Consider the following 18171-nt stretch of genomic DNA (forward strand, 5'->3'; position numbering starts at 1 on the left):
TAGACACCAGTAAGTTATAATCCATGAGGATTATAAACGGATGTATTAAAACCACTCCGACTTGCTGGCTTCCTGTTCTGAGCCATAGCACTCCCAGCCTTATGAAGGCAAGATGCCCTAGTGAGAGTAAAGAGCAAAACAACAACTCATACCAGTGCATGCCGACTGTCTCCATTTATCAGCCGGAAGGCTCAAATCTAAGAAGCTCCCCACTGGCACTTGCACAACATCTGCACAACAACTTTAACGTCGATTCACAATGGAAAGCCAAATGGGTCCAGACATGGGAAGACAGATAAATGACCCCACGCAAAAAGTGTCGTGCTTTGAACTACCAAGCCTGTCTTAGAAGATACAAGTCGTAGATCTTAACACAGACGCCCCTGTTTGACCTAAGGAGAACATCAGAGGAGAAGAATTCATGACTCTCTAGAACAGAGTTCCTCAACCTTTCCGGTTTTGTGGACCAACAGATGGGGGGCGGGGGGATGGTTCCAAATGAGCGGTGGGCAAACGTATGTGTGTGCAGCTCCATTTGTGTGAGCAATGGGTACCTGCACTCAGTGCTCACACAAGTGGGTATGCACGTGTGCTCGCCCAGCACTTCCTCACCCCGGTTCCAAAGGGCTCAAGGCCCAGTAGTAGCTCAGGAGTTGGGGAACCCTTCTCTAGAAGGTTGCTTTTGCCTCCTTCCTAGGGGTGGGAAAGAGAGAGTAACAGCCCCAAGGTTTTCTGCTTGAGGTAGAACTAGAACTCATATTCTCCTGGTTTCTAGCCTAGTATCTTTACTATTATACCAAACTGGCTCTCAGTTATGCAATTACACTCCTTTGTTTCACAAAGATTTCAGAAGTTTCTTTGATTTTGCAGCACACTTCATATTTTCTTTCTTTACCTTAGCAGAAAAAAAGAATTCATTAAAAGAAGAAAAGACAAAATAGCTTAATAACTCCATTCTGCGAGTAGCAGTAGTTTTAGATTTTAGATTTAGATTTTATTAGATTTATATACCGCCCTTTCCCGAAGGACTCAGGGCGGTTTACAGGGCATTTTAAAATCATATCAATATAAGTACAAAGTTAAAAGAGAATTAAAAGATTAAATTATCCCTGAAAATAAAACCCCAGTTAAAATTCTCAGCCTGGGTCAGAGAGCTCAAAGAGCCAAGTCTTCAGGTCCCGACGGAATGAGCGTAGGTCAGGGGCAGTCCTGAGCTCCACAGGCAGCTGGTTCCAGAGTGTAGGCGCACCCACAGAAAAGGCCCTCTCCCTGGGTGTTATCCGCCCACAATCTTTTACCAGCGGCACCCTGAGAAGACCCTTTAGGAGCCTTCTAGCTAATGGCTTGAGGATACGCAATCTAATCAGTGCTTTGATGTGTGGGTGATTCATGGTTCATTAGTATGCATTTAATTATGAATTTCAGTTTTGACTTGATATTATCTCTGAAGGTAACCAACTGAGCCCAGGGTGAGAAAGACCCTCCCTTCAAAGGGAGTGGGTGGAGAAAATGTAGAAGAATGAGATTAAGTTGACAAATAACTCAACTCAAAATAATGAGTTGAATCAAACATTTAGATCCATCTGGGGTGAAATGGGTGAGAGAAACAAGCAGAATGATGAAAGAATAACATTATGCTATTATGTGAAGGAAAAGAGGAGGCAGAGCTGGAGGGTGGGGTTAAATGAGTCATTAGCCTAGAGTCTTTACATTCCCACAAATAAGTCCAACCCCTCTTGAATTCTGTTGACTGTCACCATACCCCAACTTAGTATTGTTCGTTAGTTGACCAGATTGTTGTGTATAGGTTTCAGCAATAAATCTCCTGAACTGGAACTTATGTGTGATCCTGATCCTTCATGCCTGAAGTTACGCTCAAGTCTTGCCCTTTTCTGTCTTGGCGTCATAGTGTTTCACCCAGGCCATGATAGAAATGCTCTTTCACTATTTTAATGAAAGCAGCAAGATCTTGTGAACATGCATGGGTCAAATTTTCCTTCCTCTGCTCTAGAGATCTAGAGATGGCCACTAGATGGAGGATGGGACTGTCTACATTCTTCTGTCTACAACCCCTCTTAGTTGTTACCATAACAAGCTACAGCCTCTTTCACGGAATCTACTATAGGGATAACACGTTCTTACTTTTAAAGTACTTTTCAGTACTCTGATGCGATGCAACTTTTCATTGATGACAGGGTCATTGCATCTCTTTACGAAGGACCTCCGGAATTCTTGCTTGGTGGAAGGACGTTGCTCTCCAAAGGCTGACAAACTGGCTTGCTCCAGAGTCTTGTAGAGTTCATGAAGACCATCTGTGCTCTTCCTTCGTTCTTCTACTTTTTCTAAAGAGAAGCCAATCTGCTTTAGAAGCTACATATTTATAGTGAAGGGAAACGGGGCAAAGATTAAAGTTGTAATCCTTATTGTGCAAATAGATATTGTGTAAATAAGAGCCATGATAGCTCAGTGGTTAGAATGCAGTATTGCAGGTTCTGCCAACTGCCAGCAGTTCGATCCTGACTGGCTCAAGGTTGACTCAGCCTTCCATCCTTTTGAAGTCGGTAAAATGAGGACCTAGATTTGAGGGGGGGGGGGCGGCGGCAATATGCTGACTCTGTAAACCACTTAGAGAGGGCTGAAAAGCACTGTGAAGTGGTATATAAGTCTAAGTGCTATTGCTATCTCTGTTGTAGTCCCAATGAAATGTAAAAATAACACCCATTAAAGAGCCACCTTCCAACCTATCTGAACTCTGCAAGTGAACTAAACTAAACAACACCATTTTAGAGGTATAGCTGGCTCTTAATCCGTTTCAAAATCCTATTTGAAGTCATTGACAGTGTCATGAAATATGAAGTCTAGACTTAAAGTCCTATTGTCTCACATTACGACCATGATTGGGATCAGAATTTTCATTTTCTAAGCAAGGGGTTTGTTGAGTGAATCCTGCCCAGTTTTCTACCCTTTTTCTGCTCAAGTTGTTAAGTGAACCACTGCAGTTGATAAGGGAATTATGCAGCTGTTCAGTAAATCTGGCTTCCCCCCTTGATTTTGCTTGTCAAAAGTTGGCTGGGAAAGTCACAAATGGCAATCATGTAAATCTCAAAACTCTACAACTGTCATAAATGCATGCAAATTGCTAAGCACCAAATTTTGATCATGAGCACCGTGCTTCTAAGTGTAAGGACTAGTCATAGGTCACCTTTTCCAGTGTCATCATAACCAATGGTTGTATGCTGTACATTGAGGACTGCTTGTATTTGGAACTTTCTAGAGTAGCTGGGAAGTTTTGACTCTTCAAATATTGCTGATTGGACAGCATGGCCAATGTGATAATGGGTCTTGTAGTTCAGCAATATGGCCATAGACTTCCCATCTCTTTGCTATAAAGGTAAATGTTCCCCCACAAATGCGTGCTAGTCGTTTCTGAATCTAGGGGCCAGTGCTCATCTCCGTTTCAAAGCTGAAGAGCCAGCGCTTGTCCGAGGACGTCTCCGTGGTCATGTGGCCGGCATGACTAGATGCCAAAGGCGCACGGAACGCCATTACCTTCCCACCATAGTGGTCCCTATTTTTCTACTTGCATTTTTACGTGCTTTCGAACTGCTAGGTTGGCAGAAGCTGGGACGAGTAACAGGCGCTCACTCTGTTACGCGGCACTCGGGATTTGACCCACCAAACTGCCGACCTTCTGATCAACAAGCTCAGCGTCCTAAGCCACTGAGCCACCGCGTCCCCTTTTTATCTCTTTGCTAGGGGATGTTTAAGTAGTTTCTATCTAATGGGTGGAAGCTTGTTAAAGAGAGATCCAAACCAGAAGTAAGGAGAAATTTTCTGACAGTGGGAACAATTAATCAGTGGAATAGCTTGCCTCCAGGAGTTGTGAGTGCTCCATCATTGGAGGTTTTAAAAAATAGACTGGACAATTATTTGACTGGGATAGTATAAGTCTTCTGCCTTGATCAAGGGGTTGAACTGGAAGACCTTTGAAGTCCCTTCCAGCCCTACAATTCTACATTCTGTGTTCTATGAGATATTTTGTCGACTCACTTAGCGATGAACCTATTTTTACCAATACTAGAAATTGTTTCATGCTGACTGCTGAGTTCATCTAATCCAGAAATATCTACTCTGACTGGGGTTAATGTTTCGAGATCTCATATAGCAACCTTCTGTGTTCTTCCGCCTGTTAATGGAGATGGCGTGTTTTGACATTTGGCACTTTCTGCACGAGGAGCAGAAGCCTGATCACTGAGCTTCATCACTTCCATCACTCACACTACCCGTCATTTTAACCTCTTACCATCTTCACACAAATTACTTGGCTTTTTAAGAGCCAATTCCTCTTCCAACCGCTCTTCAGTGATCCCACTCGTTTTTACTCGCCCTTTGATTCGGACGTCTCGATTGCGTGGAAGGCTTTGACTTCTTTGCTTCTGGGGCCTAGAGTGAGAATTCTGACCCTTGTAGCACTCGACCAACGGGAAAGGACCATCCTGGTCGTGGTTGTGGCGCCTCTGGACGGGTAAGGTGGCTTGTCGCCGCCTCTCCGGCGACACCCCGAATCTCTCGTTCACATAGTCTGAGTCAGTAGGAACAGTCTGGAGAAAATGGAGTCCTGAACTGGTCAATGGCGTCTCTATAAGATCCTGCCATGAACGCCGTTCTCTGTAGGGGGGTCTAGAACCTCCTCCAGAATGTGTGTTGCCTGCTGGCTCCTGACGGGGTTCTTCTGCAGAAGAATGGGAATAGGTTGATTCACTGGAGAAGTGACGGCCGTGTTTGGGCTCAGGGAATGGACTTGACGAATTCATCTAAAAAAGAAGTAAAACACCCCATTGTAAGATATAGTTATGGGAAGACGGAACCATACAAGGTAGACTCTTCAAGGTAAAACTTTTTCTTTCTCTCAAATAGGATGTTGCTTGCTTGTTGCAGAATTGCTTCCCTGTTGCTAACAGGATCTCTCAAGTGTCCTCCCTCAACCTGGTGGCCCCCAGATATCTTGCGGCTACAATGCCCTGCATCTTAGTGACCCACTGGCTGGGAATTCTGGAAACTGCAGTTCCAAAATGTCTGGAGAGAAGTAGATTTAGCAAAGCTGTTTTCAAGCTCCCCCTCCCCCCCAGTTATATGAAAGGCCATGATATCATGATGGGTAGTGGCAGAGGAAATGCCCAGTTCCATGATAACTCAATATCGTATGCAATGATGGCTTCCTGTACTGTAGGAATAAAATACTTCAGGCATTTTGCTGAGTTTTGTAACGATAATAGTAGTCTAAAGTGAAACCTTATAGCAATGTTGGCCGACAGCCTGGACTTGGGATCCATAGTCAAATTGTTAGGGCTTTTGGAAGTTTCTCCAAACATTCCTTTGATATTCCGCACTCAAGGGCAGTAAGTTATTGTTCTTGCCTTCTGTGTGGCGCTTTGCTCAATCTTCAAATCTTATGGGTATGCATACATGGTGTCCTCAATATCTCTCCTCTCTCCTCCCTCATCCCTCCGGCGCGCCCACAGAGGGCGTTCTCTGTGGGCGCGCCGGATTTATGGAACCATCTTCCGGTTGAGCTCCGGATGGCGCCTGGCCTCCGCTCCTTCCGGCGCGATCTAAAGACTTACCTCTTCAAACAAGCTGGCCTGGCCTGATGGGATGGGGTTGGGTTTTATTAATGTGTTTTAACTTATTTTAATGTGTTTTAACTTATTGTAAGAATTGTGGGCATTTTGTTTAATCTCTTTTAATTTTTGTATTTTGTCTTTTAACATATACTGCCCTGTTCACCGCCCTGAGTCCTTCGGGAGAAGGGCGGTATACAAATAAAATTAATAATAATAATAATAATAATGCTGGCCTCTGAATCTGTTTCACTGTCCCCATAAATGGTGGCACTGACTTTAGGGGTTGGACAAGTGGACTTTAGGGATTGGACTTTAGGGCAGGGGTCCCTAGCCCCCGGTCTGTGGACTGGTACTGGGCCACGGCATGCCAGTAATAGGTCCACACAAACAAGCAAAGCCCCATCCGCAGGATGCAGGCAGTACCCTAAGCCATGCGCTCTCCGGTCCATGGAAAAACCTCTCTCCATGGAACCGGTCCCTGGTGCCCAAAAGGTTGGGGACCTCTGCTTTAGGGGCTGGTCAAGAACAGAATGGAGCAGATTTTTTTACCCCATGCAGCCTAAAAAGGCAGCTCTTAAATGCAGACTTTTAAAAATGGGAGGGGGAGAGGCAAGGGAAAAGATGATAAAAAGTGTGGGGGACGGAACCAGAAAGGCAGGACCTGTTTCCAGAGGATGGGACAGAATCACATGGGTGAACGTCAGTCTGCGCTTCACCCACGTGGTGCTGTATATTCTGTCATGCAATCTTTGGGGTTATGCGAGGATGACAGACTTTCAGGCTGAGTATAAATATGAAAGAAGAATAGCAAAGGTCCTATCTGCGCCCAGAAACACAGGCTAAGAATATTTATTTGATCTCTGAGCGACAAATATATCAACCACACAGCCAGGTAGATTTAAAATATGAATTGTTTTATTTGAGTAGGTCTCATCTTTATTTCCCAGTGGTTAATTCAGCACATCATCCGGGCTGGGTGGGCTTGTCTGTTGCAGTCTCCAGGGCCAGGGTTAAAAGGATTGAGTGGCCAACAAGAACCCAGGATGGCTTACATACCGACAACATGCTGAACCCAGAACACAGCCAAGCCTCCTTGTGAGCTGTTGTGATGCAGCTGAGCCATCCCGTTGACCATTGGTTTCAAGTTCCCGACACACACAGATCCAGAACGGGTTTCTATGGAGATTCTCCATCATCCAGGTCATGATTGTCCCAAAGGTGCTTTTTCCAAAAGGCAACTGGACTTTCTCTTTTTGTTTGTTTGTTTGAAAATGTTTCGCTTCTCATCCAACCTAACAGAGCCAGAACTGAAGAAGCTTCTTGGATGAGCAGCGAAACATTTTCAAACAAACAAAACCTAAGAAAGTCCAGTTAACATTTTGGGGGGAAAAAAAGCACCCTTGGGACATCCAAAAAGGGTTAGGGGATTTGAAAGGTTTGCATTTCACAACCTGCTACTCGACTTACTGAGGGAGTCCGGTGGTAGGAGTCACAAAGCACAATGGGTCCTTCTTGCTTCAGCATTAACGAGTTGTCAGTGTCTTCCTGGTCACTTTCACTCCAATAATCTGCTAAAAAGAGGTTTTTGTTTTGTACTAGAATGTATGCTTTCCTAGGCAAGGTTTCCCAAAGGCTGCAGAGAAGTTGGATATTTTCAGCCACCTCTTTTGAACAACTAATTCTCAGAACATTGTCTTCTGTCTAAGTATAGTCACCCATGTAGTATGGCTGTATTACTGTTACCCTTCTCATCTTTTCTACTACCTTTTCTTATTATGATGATTATTATTCTATTGCAGACATGTCAAACACAAGGCCCGGGGGCCAGATCTGGCCCGCGAAGTGGTTTCATGCAGCCATCCTGGAAACAGTGAGGGAACGGCCCCCACTGCCTTGGCCCTGGCCCAGAGACCCTCCTCCTGCCAGAGACCCTCAGATCTGTCCCACTCCTGCCCAGGCCCCCATAGGCACCCTTGATGCAAACGATGTAGAGCTGGCCATGCCCACCCAGTAGGCCATACGCACTTTAGCCACGCCCACCCAGTAGGCCACGCCCACCCAGGCCACACCTACCTGGCCCCCTGAGGGCAACCGCAATGCTGATGCGGCCCTCAATGAAATTGAGTTTGACACCCCTGTTTTATTGCTTTGCATGTATACTGAGAGCTTCTGAACTGGAAGCAAATTCCTTGTGTGTCTAATCACACTTGGCGAAATAAAGTATTCTATTCTATTCTATTTCCTATTTCTGTTATTCTATTCTATTCTATTCTGTTCTGTTCTGTTCTATTCTATTCTATTCTATTCTATTCTATTCTATTCTATTCTATTCTATTCTATTCTATTCTACTCTACTCTACTCTACTCTACTCTACTCTACTCTTGTATCTATGCTATTCATCATCTAATTCCATTCCATTCCATTCCATTCCATCATTCTATTCTATTCTATTCTTTTCTATTCTATTCTATTCTATTCTATTCTATTCTATTCTATTCTATTCTATTCTATTCTATTCTATTCTATTCTATTCTATTCTATTCTATTCTATTCTATTCTATTCTATTCTATTCTATTCTATTCTATTCTATTCTACTCTCCTCTTGTATCTATGCTATTCATCATCTAATTCCATTCCATTCCATTCCATTCCATTCCATTCCATCATTCTATTCTATTCTATTCTATTCTATTCTATTCTATTCTATTCTATTCTATTCTATTCTATTCTATTCTATTCTATTCTATTCTATTCTATTCTATTCTATTCTATTCTATTCTATTCTATTCCAGCCACCAAGGAAAGGAGTCTCACCTTCATCTGGCCGAATATCCTTGTCATCAGGTGTGTAACCAATAGCAGCCAGGCCTAGACGGTTCATCCATCTATTGAAATATTTTTTTAAAAAGAGAAATGGGTTCCAATGGCTTTAAATACTTCTTATATTAAGCAGTGAGTAGAAAAGTTTGGCTCTCTGAAGTTGCTGGTGATGATAATGGTTTTAAATATTCATTCATTTATTCATTCCATTTCTGTGTTATGTATTCAATTTCAACTAATTATTCAACTCTGATTACTCATTCTGTTCAATTTCTAGGTCTGCTCCTTGTACTCTCCTCCTTTCCTTCCTCTTTCAACAGGGTTGTCTTAAATGTTGGGAAATTCCATTCAGCCGCAACGTTTGGAGATCTGACTGCAGACTGATAACCCCAAAGCACAAATGGGGAAAAGTAAAGTGAAATTGAAGATGCGGAAAATGTGAAAGTTGGAGGCAAAGAAAATCTTTGCAAGGCGTTGGTTCCTTGAAAGAGCAGGGTGTAAGAGGAGTGTGTGTTTGTGATTGTGTCCATCTCGAGGTGAAACGCCTGACATGCATTTGTTTAGTTTTATTCCTTCCTCGAAAATTGGGATTTCACCATTACAGCTGAAGCATTTTTGAAAAGCAAAGGTACTCTCTAAGCATTTTTCTGTGATTTGATAATAAGAGGACATGATTCTGCTAATCTCTCTCTCTCTCTCTCTCTCTCTCTCTCTCTCTCTCTCTCTCTCTCTCTCTCTCTCTCTCTCTCTCTCTCTCTCTCTCTCTCTCTCTCCTCTCTCCCATCCATTGGTTTCCCATTTCACAAGTCTTTGACACACCTTTGAATACAACCCAGAAAAAATAATAATCCTGATTGGTATTCTTGACCTCAGTGTTAGTCCAGTCCTGAGGTCAGGGGAAGCAAAATAGTAATGTCGTATCTGTTCATATTGCTGGGAATCTCAATCCCAGGATCTAAAGATGAAAGAACACCGTTCTTCCCTTCTCCTGCTCTACCCCCAAAACACATATCAGAGTGAAATCAGAGTAAATCATGGACAACTGTTTGTCTGAAATGGTATAGGGTTTCCTGCCTGAGGAAAGGGGTTAGACTAGAAGACCTCCAGGGTCCCTTCCAGCTCTGTTGTCCTCACCCGATGCAGAATCTCATAGCAACATACCGGTTCATTTCTTCCAGGCAATCCGTTGCAAAGTAGAAGCTCTTGATTTTGGGGTGGCAAGCCTTGAAAGCACTAGGAGGAGAGGCGAGAGAAGAAAAAAGATTTGACGTCTATTAATACGACAGCAAGTGGTCCAGTTCTACCGGCTTTGATTTTTATTGTATTTATTTATTTGTATCCCTCCTTGAAGTCCAGACCTCTTAAAGATGCTAGGGTCGAGAAACCCTGGGACAGACCATAAATGGTGGCGCTGACTTTAGGGGTTGGACAAGTGGACTTTAGGGATTGGACTTTAGGGCAGGGGTCCCCAACCTCTGGTCCGTGGACCGGTACTGGGCCATGGCATGCCAGTAATTGGTCCGCACAAACAAGCAAAGCCCCATCCGCGGGATGCAGGCAGCACACAAAACCACGCCCCCTCCGGTCCACGGAAAACCCTCTCTCCGCGGAACCGGTCCCTGGTCCCCAAAAGGTTGGGGACCTCTGCTTTAGGGGCTGGTCAAGAACAGAATGGAGCAGATTTTTACCCCATGCTGCCTAAAAAGGCAGCTCTTAAATGCAGACTTTTAAAAATGGGAGGGGGAGAGGCAAGGGGAAAAAAGGTAAAAAGTGGTGTGGGGGATGGAAACAGAAAGGCAGGACCTGTTTCCAGAGGATGGGACAGAATCACATGAGTGAAAGTCAGTCTGAGCTTCACCCACGTGGTGCTGTATACTCTGTCCAGACCTCTTAAAGCTGCCAGGGTCGAGAAACCCTGAGACAAACCATGATAAAAATACAGGTCTTGAAGCGACTTCATCAATCAGAGTCCGCTAGGTGGCAGACGAGACTAGTCAACTGAAGTGAGACAAAATGATGATTTTCAAGGACTCCGTCATGGGAGATTGAGTGCTGGCGTTAGAATGGGTAGAAGCCGTCCCTTCGAATGCTGGACTCCACCGCCTGTATCTCCTCTATGTGTGCACCAAAACATACAGGTAGTCCTCGACATGCGAGCATAATTGAGTCCAAAATTTCTGTTGTTAAGTGAGCTTTGCCCCCGTTTTACAAGTGAAGGATCACTTCACCTGTTACGCTGAACTTAAAGCTCCTTCAATAAAGGAGAATATTTGTAGTTCAAGGATGAACTGTGGGCTCCTGGCTGCTGTCTGAGCTTGGTTGTTTTCTTGCAGACATTTCTTTAACCAACTAGGTAACATCATCAGTGCTAGAAGGGAGTAAGGTATGTGGGAGGAGGAAGAAGAGGAGGGGGGGGAGATTGCGTGGTCTTTGGTGCTCTCTGAGCTTGGTTATTTCCTCACAGACATTTCATTACCCAAACTAGGTGCTAGTCTTCAAATCTGAAGCTCCTTCAAATCTGGCGATCCTGGAATTGCACCCCTAAAGCAGCTTTGCACAATTCTACATAAAGCACAAACAGATCTGTTGGCTCTGTAAGCTACTCATAGCTCTACTTCGCGGGTGGGATTCTGGTTCTTACTTACTGTTTCCTTCGGCATTCAATTGCTCTGTCTATTCTGAACTCTGGTAAACTGATAAATCCTTCTGCTTTTTCATCCTGTGATCGGAGAAAAGAGACAATGCCTCTGAGACAGGACCAAGGATGGCAGAGACACTGCAGTTAACAAGGCGATCAGATCACCGTGCGTGCTACAGCTGATGCCAATTCTGTTTGTGGATGGCCTTTAAATCCTAAGCAATTTCAGAAAAAAAGGAAGGCTAATTTTCAGTCCATTAATAACCACCTTATGCTCAGGAGCATGGACCCCTGGCTGCTTTTAATTCCGCATGAAGCGCCTATGACTTTTGATTTAATGTTACTTTCTGCAAGCCTAGGCCACAATCAATACTGGAATTAAAGGCACTTAAGCTCAGTGATTTAGATTTTAGATTTTATTAGATTTATATACCGCCCTTTCCCGAAGGACTCAGGGCGGTTTACAGGGCATTTTAAAATCACATCAATATAAAATACAAAGTTACAGCTTTAATGTGAAGATGGGTTTGCCTTGCCTTTTGCAATGCACAAATCAGAAATAAAATAATAAATAAAATAAAATAATAAAACCTTTGAATTTTTGTCTGACTGAGAAAACCTCTCAAATTATTTTGTGACTCTGTATGGCACAGAGAGAATTCTCTGGAAAACTTTTCCAGGAATGACTGATGTCATTCAGAATTGATTTTGTTGCTCTCTTAATCACTATCAGTCACGATAGTCCTGCACTGTAATCTTTTAAACCCCAGACTAACTTGTTTATTTATTGACCAGCAAACATTTTTATTAATTTTATGACTATTTATTATTTTATTATTAACATAGATTTTTTCCCTCTTGTATTTCACCATGCTAATTATATATTTTCTTTTTTCTAAAAAAATAAAATGCTAGTTTAAATATACGAGAAAAAACATACCTTCTGAACACAATGGCTGCAAATCAGTGGCATTTTGAAATAGAAAACATATGGAAATTGCTAGGCAAACCTTAAAATAAGCCTAGTTTAATTTAAAAGATGTTTACTCTGAAATTGTTTGAACTTGAAATTCACATTTGGGTTGGCTGATGCTTAGCACCCATGGTTTTCTGATTCCTTCCTTCTCCAAAAAAGGATAAACATGAATATTGGGGATCTCCCCCCACTCCATCTATCTATCTATCTATCTATCTATCTATCTATCTATCTATCTATCTATCTATCTATCTATCCATCCATCCATCTATCTACCTATCTACCTACCTACCTATCACCTATCTATCCATCCATCATCCATCCATCTATCTATCTATCTATCTATCTATCTATCTATCTATCTATCTATCTATCTATCTATCTATCTATCTATCTATCTATCTATCTATTTATCTATCTATCTATCTATCTATCTACCTATCACCTATCTATCATCTATCCATCCATCATCCATCATCCATCCATTCATCTATCCATTCATCTGTCTGTCTGTCTATCTATCTATCTATCTATCTATCTATCTATCTATCTATCTATCTATCTATCTACCTATCACCTATCTATCATCTATCCATCCATCATCCATCATCCATCCATTCATCTATCCATTCATCTATCCATCTCTCTCTCTCTCTCTCTCTCTCTCTCTCTCTCTCTCTCTCTCTCTCTCTGTGTGTGTGTGTGTGTGTGTGTCTGTCTGTCTGTCTGTCTGTCTGTCTGTCTGTCTCTCTCTCTCTCACACACACATATACACAAATGAACAATATACCCAACTCTCATATTACTTCTGTGCAGTGGCTGAATATCAACCTGAGTCTATCCATGGATCAAGGAGATTCTACATCTCCAAACTGTCCACGTGTATCAACATCTGACATCAGCAGAAGGACTGACACTGCATTTCCTGTTGGGTGAAGAAAAAGGCAGCTTCATTCTCTAGCAAGACATTTCTCTGCTAGGCGCAGAAGTCTGAGGGGACACATTCATCCCTCGTTTATCAGCTCAGTCCCTTGTCTACATAAAAATTCTGTCGGCCTCTGTTGATCAAGCTATCCCTTTACTGGAAGCTTCTCCGACTTTCTCTGCTTCCCTCTCCGTTTCGTTAAAACAGACAGATTTCATTATTCCATTGACAGGTTCTGTCATCCTTGCAATTGTGTTTGGTACTCACATTTTGGTTAGTATACCAGTAGAGGGAAGAATCCTTCAGGACGAACCAATATTTTTTCCACTTCTGAGTGAAGTAACCTTTGGCATCCTTCTTCTTCCACAGCCAACCCTCACAGTCACCATGACCCAAATCTTTACAGGAAATCCGCCGTCGGCTGCTGTTGTTCAGAGAACCGCCTGTAAAGAAAAGATGCAGAATGGCTACTACACAGGTAGTCCTCAACTTTCAATAGTTCATTTAGTGACCGTTCAAAGTTACAACGGCATTGAAAAAAAGTGACTTATTTTTATTTATTTTTTATTTTAATTCCATTTATATCCCGCCCTTCTCCGAAGACTCAGGGTGGCTTACAAGCTTAGCAGTAGCCTTCATTCTATGTATATACCTGCTTATTAGGGCTTTCACACACACCCCCAAGCGGCATTATTACAAAGTCAGCTTAATTGCCCCCAACAATCTGGGTCCTCATTTTACCTACCTCGGAAGGATGGAAGGCTGAGTCAACCTTGAGCCTGGTGGGACGCGAACCTGCACTAATTGCAGGCAGCTGGTGTTACTTAAGGAGGCATTAGCCCACTGCACCACCAAGGCTCTATTTATCACCGTTGTAGGGTCCCTGAGGTCACATGATCAAAATCTGGACACTCAGCAAGGGGTTCATATTTACGACAGTGGCCGCGTCCTGGGATCACGTGATCCCCTTTCACAACCTTCTGACAAGCAAAGTCAGTGGGGAAGCCCGATTCACTTAACGACTGTGCCACTGCCTTAACAACTGCAGCAATCCACTTAACAACTGTCATAAAATGGGGCAAAATTCACTTAACAAATGTCTCACTTAACACCAGAAATTTTGGGCTCCGTTGCGGTTGTAAATTGAGGACTACCTGTATTGCACATTCTTCCCCGCTCTTAACAAATCGGGAAAGTACAGTGGGCTGGAGCACAGCCTATTTATTCATCTGAGGTTAAAGGTTAAGTACAGGTAGTCCCCGGCTTACAAAAGTTCATTTAGTGACCTCTCAAAATTACAACGGCACTGAAAAAGTGACATGACCGCTTCTCACATTTGCAACCGTTGCAAAATCCCCCAATGGTAACGTGATGAAATTCTGATTCTTGGCAACTGCTTCGTATTTATGACGGTCGCAGCATCCCGGGGTCATGTGATCCCTTTTGCGACCGTCTGACAAGCAAAGTCAATGGGGAAGCCAGATTCACTTAACAACCAGGCTACTAACTTATCAGCTGTAGTGATTTACTTAACAACTGTGGTAAGAAAGATTGTAAAATGGGGCAAAATTCACTTAACAGGAATTTTGGGCTCCGTTGTGGGTACAAGTTGAGGACTAAGAAATCAGAAGACTTTATTTTCACTATTCTCAAACAATGGGATCACTCAGAAAGTCCATTCTCCACTTCTGACGCCACTTTTTCTTTTATCACAAGAAACAGAATTTCTTATAATATTCATATCACTTTTCCTATAAAGCCGAGGGCAAATTTAATTAAAACATCAGACTGCGCAGTGTGAAAAATTGGGTTTACATTGTTATATTAATTATATTTGTCCTACAGCTGTGAAGCATAGTCAAGAGTTTAGATCCCATTAAATTATGATTCTTTCTTCTGTACAATCCCACAGCTGAGCTGTAAAAAGTTTATTTCTTTGGAACCGATATTCTGAATTCTGTCAATTGTAGAACAACTCAGTGTACAAGTGTGTAATAAAAGAAGGTGCTACTCTTGAACAATCCTGTGCTTTTCAAACAGATTACAAAATGAATTTATTGAAATTGCCACATAATGACTCATTCTGACTGGCATTTAAAAATTGAACTATTCCGTGTACTAATTAACACCCTGAAATCACTGCAGGCATTGGCCAGAATTTGAGATGGGCTGGAGGTTTGATGTTATCAATGTGCTGGTTGACATCCAACTTTATTCTTCCTTTCCGTAGAAAACCGAGGAAGCTGTAAGACATCCTTCACTGGAATTGCTACCATTAATGTACAGAAGAGTCTCCAAATCAGTAGAAAGGGAGAGAAAGGAAAAATGGTGAACAAAATGAGCTGGCATATAATTCTAAGTTACGTTGTGTGTTGGTAGGGTTTGATGCATTTCATGAAACTGGCTATTGAGATCTGTAAACAATGGTTTGTGCCGGAAGAGGAGGAGGAGGAGGAGGAGGAGGAGGAGGAGGTGGAAGAGGAGGAGAGGAGAAGAAGAAGAAGAGGAGAAGAAGAGGAGAAGGAAGGAAGGAAGGAAGGAAGGAAGGAAAGATAGAGAAGAAGAGAAGACAGAAGGAGGGGAACAGACTGGAGAAAAGCAGAGATAAGAGTGATTGTTCCCATTGCTGGATTTGACCTAACTCAACAATTTAATAAGTTCTAGGTGCACCGTATGTTGTAGCTGTGAAATACAATGTTATACTTCCATCCAACTGTGGCTTTAATGTCATATTATTTAAATTCTTAATTTTCTCAACCATTTACCTTTGGGCCATTTTTTGCTCTTTACCCTCAAGGAAGCATAGTGAAAAGACTGGAATAAAAGACAAGAGGAAAACACTGATTAGTTACTATCACAGAAAAAGTTAAACAGCAACATTGTGGAGAAAACACCCTACCCTGTGAATAACACACCAGTCTCATTTCCCTTTGTGATTGACCCCACACTTCTTAAAACGTTTGCCTTTATTTATTTTATGATGATGATGATGATGATGATGATATCCATTCATTATTGGCGATTCTATGGACCAGGTATCTCCACATCTTTGATGGTGATTTAGCAAATAGTTATGCTGATTCTTTATACACACACACACACACACACACAAACACACACACACACACACACACACACATACAGAATAAGTACAATGCAAAACATGCTTTCTTTCTAGCGGTCTTTCTTTGAGCAGTAGAGAACTGGTCATGGAGGGGGATGAAGAAGTCAAGCCTTTGTTAGCCAAGAATAGAATAGAATAGAATAGAATAGAATAGAATAGAATAGAATAGAATAGAATAGAATAGAATAGAATAGAATAGAATAGAATAGAATAGAATAGAATAGAATAGCAAAGTTGGAAGGGACCTTGGAGGTCTTCTAGTCCAACCCCCTGCTCAGGCAGAAAACCCTATGCCATTCCAGACAAATGGTTGTCCAGTCCCTTTTTAAAAAGTCTTCAGTGATGGGGTACCCACAACCTCTGGAGGCAGGTTGTTCCACTGTTTAATTGTTCTCACTGTCAGGAAATTTCTCCTTAGTTCTAGATTGCTTGTCTCCTTGATTAGTTTCCATCTGTTGCTTCTTGTCCTGCCTTTGGGTGCTTTGGAAAACAGCTTGACTCCCTCTTCTTTGGGGCAGCCCCTGAGATATTGGAAGACTGATACCATGTCACCCCTTGTCCTTCTTTTCATTAAACGAGACGTGCCCAATTCCAGCAACCGTTCCTTGTATGCTTTCGCCTCCAGTCCCCTGATCATCTTCGTTGCTCTTCTCTGCACTCTCGAATAGGGATAAGGCTCATTCCTCTTATTTTAATCTGAGGATAGGTTAGCCCTACAGTAGAATCAGGAACTCTATTATAAACGAATACTTCTAAGCTAATTTTCAACCCACCAATTATTTCTCACTTTTTAAAAGTTGCAATCACAGAAGTAACACAGAAACCACAGAGAAAGGATGTTGCCGCCTACCACCCTTGAGAACGACAACTAGATCAGGTAACAGAGAATTGGAGAAAATAAGGTCCCTGGGAATGTTTGAAAGAACAGGATGCCTATTTGGAGTTGTCCACATCCGTGCTTTCTGGTGTGTCCCAATCATAGAAGAACAGTTGCAGGAATTGGGTATGTCTAGTTTAATGAAAGGACGCGGTGATGTTTAATGAAAGGGACGCGGTGGCTCAGTGGGTTAGGACGCTGAGTTTGTCGATCAGAAGGTCAGCAGTTTGGCGGGTCGAATCCCGAGTGCCGCGTAGCAGAGTGAGCACCTGTTACACGTCCCAGCTTCTGCCAACCTAGCAGTTTGAAAGCATGTAAAAATGCAAGTAGAAAAATAGGGATCACTACGGTGGGAAGGTAACAGTGCTCCATGTGCCTCTGGCGTCTAGTCATGCCGGCCACATGACCACGGAGACCTCCTCGGACAAGCGCTGGCTCTTTGGCTTTGAAACGGAGATGAGCACCGGCCCCTAGAGTCGGAAACGACTAGCACGCATGTGCAGGGGAACCTTTACCTTTTTAGTTTAATGAAAAGAAGGACAAGGGGTGACATGATAGCAGTCTTCCAATATCTCAGGGGCTGCCCCAAAGAAGAGGGAGTCAAGCTATTCTCCAAAGCGCCTGAAGGCAGGACAAGAAGCAACGGATGGAAACTAACCAAACAGAGAAGCAACCTAGAACTAAGGAGAAACTTCCTGACAGTTAGAACAATTAACCAGTGGAACAACCTGCCTCCAGAAGCAGGGAATGCTCCAACACTGGAAGTTTTTAAGAAGAGACTGGACAGCCATTTGCCTGAAATGGTATAGGGTTTCCTGCCTGAGCAGAGGGTTGGACTAGAAGATCTCCAATGCCCCTTCCAATTCTGTTATTCAGATCTGGTCTGTTCAGTAAAGTGAGGAAATATGTTTGGTTCACATTCAAGTAGATACCGATGAGCTCACAATTCCTGGCTGTGATGTGTGAACTTCAATTTTTACCCTGAAAGTTTGGGATATAATTTTCCAAGGGTGTTTTAAGCATATAAAATTATGGAAACTTGTGACCAAAAAAAAGCATGCATTGGGGGGAAATCACCTACGAAATGTCATATATTCTAAAGCGAGATCACAAACATGTTCATGTTGGGTGTAAAAATATCACATGGAGGCAAACCAAAAAAAAATAGCACATGGCTGTCTTTGC

At 42.7% G+C, this 18171-nt stretch overlaps 1 protein-coding gene across 1 annotated transcript in view; it reads right to left on the reverse strand.

The window, feature by feature from the left end:
* The window catches only part of LOC308673052 (connector enhancer of kinase suppressor of ras 2-like), a gene marked incomplete at its 5' end in the record, with an annotated part of 264161 nt that overhangs the window by 2259 nt on the left and 243731 nt on the right, over positions 1–18171 (reverse strand). Inside the window, 8 exons of the mRNA XM_081336433.1 lie at positions 2143–2342; positions 4304–4814; positions 7092–7192; positions 8441–8511; positions 9608–9679; positions 11092–11165; positions 13253–13428; positions 15751–15799. Of these exons, the coding sequence (XP_081192559.1) occupies positions 2143–2342; positions 4304–4814; positions 7092–7192; positions 8441–8511; positions 9608–9679; positions 11092–11165; positions 13253–13428; positions 15751–15799 (1254 nt within the window). The remainder of the gene's footprint in view (positions 1–2142; positions 2343–4303; positions 4815–7091; positions 7193–8440; positions 8512–9607; positions 9680–11091; positions 11166–13252; positions 13429–15750; positions 15800–18171) is intronic.

This window comes from Vipera berus, assembly GCF_964194415.1.
Source record: "Vipera berus genome assembly, chromosome: 11".
Lineage (NCBI taxonomy): Eukaryota > Metazoa > Chordata > Lepidosauria > Squamata > Viperidae > Vipera > Vipera berus.